Source organism: Melanotaenia boesemani, chromosome 14 (genome assembly GCF_017639745.1).
Source record: "Melanotaenia boesemani isolate fMelBoe1 chromosome 14, fMelBoe1.pri, whole genome shotgun sequence".
NCBI classification, from domain to species: Eukaryota; Metazoa; Chordata; class Actinopteri; order Atheriniformes; family Melanotaeniidae; genus Melanotaenia; species Melanotaenia boesemani.
This window is the reverse complement of record NC_055695.1, coordinates 25,203,306-25,211,106: the sequence shown is the minus strand read 5'-3', so window position 1 is coordinate 25,211,106 and position 7,801 is coordinate 25,203,306. Positions and strand designations below refer to the sequence as shown.

At 37.1% G+C, this 7,801-nt stretch overlaps 1 protein-coding gene across 1 annotated transcript; it reads right to left on the bottom strand.

Annotated features, from left to right (window-relative positions):
* Positions 1 to 1,475: 1,475 nt before the first annotated feature.
* LOC121653079 (cytochrome P450 2J4-like) lies at positions 1,476 to 7,378 on the bottom strand. The gene is made up of 10 exons (XM_042006291.1): positions 7,372 to 7,378; positions 5,793 to 5,863; positions 4,797 to 4,959; positions 4,545 to 4,694; positions 4,274 to 4,434; positions 3,924 to 4,100; positions 3,706 to 3,844; positions 3,380 to 3,567; positions 2,654 to 2,795; positions 1,476 to 1,769 (listed from the first exon to the last, which is right to left on the bottom strand). The coding sequence occupies exons 1-10, from the start codon at positions 7,376 to 7,378 to the stop codon at positions 1,594 to 1,596; spliced, it is 1,374 nt and encodes a 457-aa protein (XP_041862225.1). The 3' UTR covers positions 1,476 to 1,593.
* Between the last annotated feature and the right edge of the window lie 423 nt (positions 7,379 to 7,801).

Genomic DNA, 7,801 nt, shown 5'->3' with positions numbered 1-7,801 from the left:
CTCTCCTGACCGCATGTCACTGCTGTATAAGATGTACTGGCTCTGCTCAGTTTATTAATAACCTAATAATCAATATGCATCAGCATATTTTGTGAATATATTATCTATCTGGCTCTTTAAATACCCTAGGCCTGTATGGACAGGGCTCAGCTGATCCCAGTTTTACTGTTAGCCAACCAGAGGCAGTGGAGGTCGGGTGTTCGTGAAATTAGGGAGGGGGGATAATAAGGTATTAATTAGTTTTAATGAATACCATGTTCTTCTTCATTTAATTTCATGTTAAATACTTGTATAGTTGTGTTTCTTTAGTTACATTGGCACTGACGGATATATTGATTTTTTGAGACAGTCAAAGTAATGTCATTACTTAGTAATGATAAGTCTTTCTTTTTTTTACTTTTTTACAGGAATGAGTGGCGGGAGCGCAGCATTCTACCAGGTGGAACTTTCTTTTGGGAGTCTGTATCAGACCTTTGAGACACAGCTAAGCTAAGCTTGAACGTTAGCCTGTCCCCAAGCAGGCTAGTTCTGGTGCATAAGTTACATATCAAAACAAATTAAATATGCTTATTGTCGTAACTTTTTAATTAACACTTATAATAACTTAGCATTATTTAAATTATTTTCTGACATGATCAACTAATTTAACTCCAAAGAAAATAGTGAGGTTTAAATAACATATGACTTGTTATATTGATATAATGTAAATGTGTCTTTTTGTTAGAGGAGGGAACAAAAATGACACCATATCATAAAAGCACAGTTAATACCAATAATCACGTGTGATGCTAAAATAGCACTTTTTGTTTCCATGCCTTGCTGATCTGCAAAAACATCTGTGAGGTACTGGCTCTCATGCTGGATGGCTGCAGGAGCAAATCTCCTCTGCTGTTTCCACTGGTAACCATTGGAAGGCACGATGCCTTGTTAAAACACAGAGCAATATTGGATTGAGTAACTGGAGATGAAAAAAGTCACAACATGCTGCAAATATTCTTTGTATAGTGTCAGTCTGACACTGAAATGTTGCTGAACTCCTGATATAAACTGAAAAGAGCAACACCTTTATTCCCCTGTAAGGCTTCAAAGAACGGTATGCTGGGACGGTCTGCAAAGTCTTCTCCTCGCTGGATCAAGGCCTCTTTCACATGCTTGTAGCCATTAATGACCACAATTCTTCCACCAAAGAGACGAAGGCTGAAAACGTTCCCATATTTCTCTGCAAACTGAACACAGACAGCAGATTGATGTCCTCCAGTGCCCTGTTTTGTTGTGTTCTCGGGGGGGTACTGTCACACCCGCACCAGTCCTCGTCACATTCTACCCAGCCAAACTCTACAGTAGTTACTCCCTTGATCATCTACACCTTTTCCTGATCTTCTTACCCTGCCACAGTCACTCCAGTCCTGCACGACAGCCAATCACTCTCCGGATCCATCATCAATCACACCTGTGCTACTAGTTGTGCACTTTTGCGTGCATATTGTCATTTATGCAGTACTAACTGAACAAATTGCAGCTGAATGAGGAGCAAAATTTAAACAAAATGATGTTTGGTCCTCTTAAGATTCTTAATTTGGGATGACTGGACATTTAACGTGGTTTTGCACAGACGAGGTAAGGTTTGGGACTGCGAGTGCCTCCCAATATGAACTCCAAACTGGGCTGCTGCCCTGCTGGTGCAGAGAAAGAAAATCTCTGCAGGAGGGAGGTGAAAAAGAGGAATAACTCCATCCTGGCCAGCTGTTCTCCAAGGCAGACACGCTGACCTGACATATATTGATGGAAGAATGTTTATAGAAAAACTATTTGTTTGCTGACATAAACAGTATCACAGACAATGAATCTGATTACCTCCTCCGGCTGTTACGGTCAAAGGTTCAGTTTGCCAGCCAGAACATACACGTATGCCAGAAATAACATAACTACAAATAAAATCCCAACAGTGGCAGGTAATTGTCTGATAAGAGCACAATTTGTCATACTTGGCCTTGCAAATATTTTTGCTAAAATTCATGAGAAATCTGACTGAATTTTCCAGCACAGTTTCCAGCAAAATGTCTTTTTTACAATTTTTAAATTCTACAAACCAGAGATATTTGTATGTTCCATATGTACAGTGTTACAGTTTTTACAACAGTAGTAAAGGGTTAAAATGGGCTTTTCAAAACACAGGAACACCTATTTAACAAGATGATGACTTTCTTACTTCCAGTGGGAAACCTGTTAACATCAGAGCTCAGAGATACAACTTCATATTCCTCTCATGGCACACGCATGTCACTAATAACACATAAAGTGATTAGCATTAAAATGTAGCCTACATGCTGTGTTTAGGATAATAATGATGGTAATAAGAAAAAGAGAAATCTCTTTTGGTTAGCTGTTTGACATTTGTCTTGATGGAGGACTAACCTGTTAACACACAAGTTAACATGGGCCTTAACACAAACCCATTAATGCTCCCTTATGTGCGTAAATAGAAATTAATTAAAAATGTGCAACAGAAAATGCACAACAATCACTGTTTCTAAGTCATTTTGAAGCTAACTTAGCACTGCATCTGCATGTTCATCTTTTTATTTGATCTTCTTAAAGCTCTTTTCTCAAAAGAAAAAAGCTGACAGTAGGAGGATTATAGTTTGTAACTAACCTGCAGAGAAAGGAATGAAGGCCTCCCTCTTCCTAAATTTACCGTCCTGGTCCAGAAAATGTTGAGGGTTGAAGGTATTTGGAGTCTCCCACATCTGTTTATCATGTAGGACCGAGTGAAGTGTTGGTATAATCATAGCGCCCTGAAGAAAACACACAATTACAAGAGTAAAATAAATGTTGTCATTTATCTTAGTTGATTTATCATATATTTGTTAAAGAAAAAAAAAATCCAACTAATAAAAAAAATTTAAATTTAGCTTTTCATCTTGACTTGTATCACCTGAAATTCCTTCAATGATTGTACAAAATAATACATTGGAAAGTTTTGATACTTTCAGAAATCACTTATTTTGTCTACTTGATGTAGATCTATTGTGAATGAATAACATCATTTCCATGATCACAGTTTAAGGAATGAAAAGTTACCTTGAGAAGGTTTAAATAAGTTATTTCTAGTTGATACATATGAATCTGCAGCATTTTTCTACTAGGAGGTTCTCACTTATTTACTTATTTAAATTCAGGCATTTATTTTAACTATGATGTAATTAGTAACACATCATACTGAGTTCCTGGTCAGAATGAAGCCATCATTAAACATTTATATCAGCTGAAACATGAGTCAGTATGAATAACACGGTAAGTATGATCAAGAGACGTCATTAACTTAGTATTACCAGCTATTTATTTCTTAATTGCAACGTGATCCCTGAGAATTATTTACCTTTGGAATAGTGTACTTGTCCAGTGTGGTGTCCTTGTTTGTCATGTGAGCTACATTTAGAGGGATGATGTCACCCATTCTCTGTATCTCATGAATGACGGCATCAGTGTAGGGCATGTTTTCTCTGTCAGACACAGACACCTGTCTGGATGAACCAATCACAGCATCTATCTCAGCCTGGACTCTCTCTGCACACAGTGACAACAGGACAAAATACGATGTAAAGATGACAAAAGGACTGACATGTGAGAGGCCACTGGCAATATAAAGTCAAGGGAAGATGCTTATAAGAGAATCAGGTAGGCAGATATTACTCATACACACACCTTGTATATCAGGGTTGTTGATCATGTATAGCAGCCCCCAGTGTAAAGTAGTTGTGGTGGTTTCAGTTCCAACAAAGAACAGATCCAGGGTGGAAAAACACAAACTGCTGAGGGTAAAACTTGAGTCCTGGTCCTCCGTCTATCAGCAAAGAAGAGACAGATGTAAGAATTTAATGTATTTAGATTTAAAAAAGAAAAAAAAAACAGGTAACACTCACCTTTTCCATCTCAATGAGGAAGGAGTCGATGTAGTCTCTTGGAGATGAGGGGTCAAGGTCCGCTCTGTGTTCTTTGATTTTGAGTTCAACAAAATCAATAATCTTTTGTAACACACGAAATATCTCCTGATGAGGTCCAGGTATCCTCTTCATCAGCCAAGGAATTGTGTTGTACACCTACAGAGCATGGAGACAAATACCAGATCCTCTCAGTCTGTGAACACTATAGCTGTTATTCACTTAAGTTTCTACTGCACACCTGGTGGGGTGGGTAGGTGGATTGATACCTTTAATACACCGAATAATTCTAATCACCAGTTCTGCACTTGCTGTCTTTAGAGATGCCTCACCTGTGTCGTAAAACCTCCCCGTAAGCGCACAACGTCATTCAAGCCCTGAAGAATAGACTGGTACTGCTTGTCATTGTACTCAAATCGATTCCCAAACACCAAGCAGCAGATGATGTTAGAAACAGCGTTGTTTATCAGTGTCTGGCCATTAAAAGACTTGCCTGTAAAATAAAAAAGAGAACAGAGATTAAGTAAAATCTTACATCAAAATAGTAAGTGTGTGATGAGCCACAGAAAAATATCAAATGATTTCCAGTAAACTCATTCATGCCTTGCTGGTCTGCAAAGGCCTCTATGAGATATCGGCACTCCTGCTGGATGAATACTTCCAGGGTCTTCTTGCCCAAACCAAAGTTTCTGAGTGTATGAAGAGCAAATCTCCTCCGCTGTTTCCATGGATAACCATTTGACATTGCAAGACCTTACAAGAAATTAAAGAAATATTTATAAAAACATTGAGATTATTGGTTGTGGATGCAGGTAAATTTAGCAACTTTTCTAAACAAAATGTAACAAACAATACCGTTATTTCCAACAAATTCTTCAAACATTGGTATAATAGGTCGATCTGTGAAGTCTTCTCCTCGTTGGACCAGGGCCTCTTTCACATGTTTGTAGCCATTAATGATCACAGCCCTTTCACCAAAGAGATGAAGGCTAAAAATATTCCCATATTCCTCTGCAAACTGAACACAGATGTATTTGTGTGTAACTGATATTTGGCATTTGTTGTTATGAATTAAACCAGTGCAGAAGGCTACCAAGACAGGTTAGATGAAACAAGCCAAACACAATAAGCATTTTGGCTGAAAATTGTTGACATGAACAGAGGACAACCACAACAGTTAACCATGACGAGGAAGGTGCATGAAAACCAGAAAAAATTAAGATGTGTGGATGAGAAGCAAGACAGTGGTCAAGTCCAAGAAAAACTCCATATTCCTTCAATATAAATTTCTTTGTCCATTATAATATCATCTTTCTAAGCCAGTGCAGAGATAAAAGGTCAACAAAAACACACAACCCCAGAGTAGCCCACTGTCCAGATTTTAACATTATTATTATTATTAAATATTATTATTATTATTATTATTATTATTATTATTATTATTATTATTATTATTATTATTGTTGTTGTTGTTGTTATTATTATTATGACCTGGTCTCATGTGGCCAAGGACCCAACAAAGCAGTGGAACAAGTTCAGACACTGGATCCTGTCTGAACTTGTTCCAGTTCTTAATTTACTTTTTCCCACTTTTCCGACTCCTGTACTTTGATTTGATTATTTTCATCTGTGAAAATGTCATTTCACAGAGGTAAGTGGATCCAAAATAGGCATTTATTTTTTATGCACATGCGCTGAATTTTACTCGGGTTTGTTTAACGCTAGAAATGATATGCGAGGTAAATTAGCACATTTGAGAAGCAGTCGTTTATCCAACACTTAAAGAAAGAAGAAAAAAACTACTATATGGCAATTATTCCCACTTTTATACGGAATCATACTGTAGCCTACTTCTGTCAGCTGCAGGTGAAGTCTGGTAGGTTGTGACAGAGCATGTTTTTTGTGAGGGGTTTGTAGTTTGACTCATAAGCACAAATCCGTCCCATTGCAGGAATGTTTCATCATTCACAGTCTGAAACTTTCTTTTTTATATAGAAGTCTGAAACTAGCAAATCTACAGCATATAAGCTCACATCCCTTCATATGCGATGGTGGGCGTGGTTTTCTTTTTTGACTCATCAGTGTGTAGTTCGTTTTTTGTTTTGGTTTGTTTGTTTGTTTGTTTGTTTGTTAGTTTTTGTCGGGATTGTTAATTTCAGTCCCGAAGTGGGGAATTATGAGGTATCTAAACATAGCATTGTGTAAGACACATTTACAGTAGATTGTTTCCTTATAAGGGTCTGTCTTAAGGGACTGTACGCTGCAACTTGGAGAAGCTCCCAGCACAGGATGTAAACACGAAATTCAGAGAATCACACATGCACATCCTATATGTAAACAAATGTCTGGTTATGATTGGCTTATTTCAGACCTTTGTCTAATGAGTACAAAAGACCACAGCCCACATCTGATTTGGAGGTCTCTGCTCTGATCCCAGACCTCCAGATCTTCTGCAGAGATCTGTTTAAGATGTCATTTTTTGTAATAAACCATCTTTTTTTATACATGAAGCTGATGTTCGGAGCGCTTCTTTTACCTGAAAGTATTTTTATCACAGAAACGACCATGAAGACACCAAGGACACCAAAGAAGAAACAACAGTACGGCACCGACAAGAGAGGAGAAGTTGTCAACCAGATGATGGCTTCAATAACTAGAATGTTTTCAAGAACAATAAACAGCAAAATGCCACCACAAACTATTTCTCCACAACACCTGCTTCCACAAAATAAAGCACACAATGGCATCACGAGCCAAAAAATATACCACAGTAACTCACACCCCTGCCCCTGTTTAAGGAAAACTGAAAACTTATTTGTTTAGATCAGCTTTTGACACATGATAGTGGCATCACTTAAGAAACTTGTGATATTTATCATTTATAAGGGTACTAAGTTTTTATTCTTTTATCTCTGTCCACCACAGAGTGTTTTGTGATGTGTGCACTACAGAGAGTTTGAGCAGGGATCAAGTAGGTGTGGTTTGCAGCATGTTATGCAAGCAGGCTTTCCCCTTTATGCAGGCTGGGCACAGTTTTCCTTTATTTTTTTTCTTAATTTTTTTTTTTTTTTTTTTTTTTTAAGGCATAAACCAAACGTAAACATACAGCTCACCCTTTGATTGGGAATATCCTGAGTGTGGATAGTAAACTCCCACACAAATATTTCACTAAGGTGCTGTTTTATTATTTTATTCCGGAGGTTTGTGAGTCAGCAAATATTTTTTTAAAAGTTGTTTTCAAATCAATTTTGGCAAGATGCAGGGTTATTTATTTATGCTTTGCTTTTCACATTCATAAATTCTTCATACAAGTGTGGTTTCTGCTGAGAAATATGGACTTTTTAAAAACTAGTTCCTGGTCGAATACTTGCAATTCATTGGAATTAAGCTGAATATCTCTCATACATTCTGCACAGTTGCCAAAAATTACCCTGCATGTTGACAAAAACCAAAACCTTCCTAAAAGAAACTTATAAGACTATAACAATAATTATTACTTATGCTATAACATAGTTTAGACATGTTTAGACATATAACATAAGATAAGATAAGATAAAATAAGATAAGATAAGATAAGATAAGATAAGATAAGATAAGATAAGATAAGATAACTTTATTAATCCCAAGGGGGGAAACTACATTGCAAAGGACACTTAACACAAAAACATACAACATCAACACTACAGTAATAGACTCTGCTACACACCATTACAACATCATTGCAACACAGAACACAACCAATAAAACATACAAATACAATGAAAATCATAAAAAGTGTTAATTATAAAAGCGCACAGCAGCTTCCTTAAGCGTTCAGTTGAGGCATCACCATTCGCCCACTAAAAGAGCTTTTAAGTTCA

What these genes read in the sequence shown, in the direction of transcription:
- LOC121653079 (XM_042006291.1), bottom strand. An exon ending in TTCACCTGCAGCTGACAGAA is followed by an intron (nt 4,960 to 5,792) that starts GTAGGCTACAGT and finishes ATCTGTGTTCAG; the next exon opens with TTTGCAGAGGAATATGGGAA. An exon ending in GGCCTTTGCAGACCAGCAAG is followed by an intron (nt 4,435 to 4,544) that starts GCATGAATGAGT and finishes TTTATTTTACAG; the next exon opens with GCAAGTCTTTTAATGGCCAG.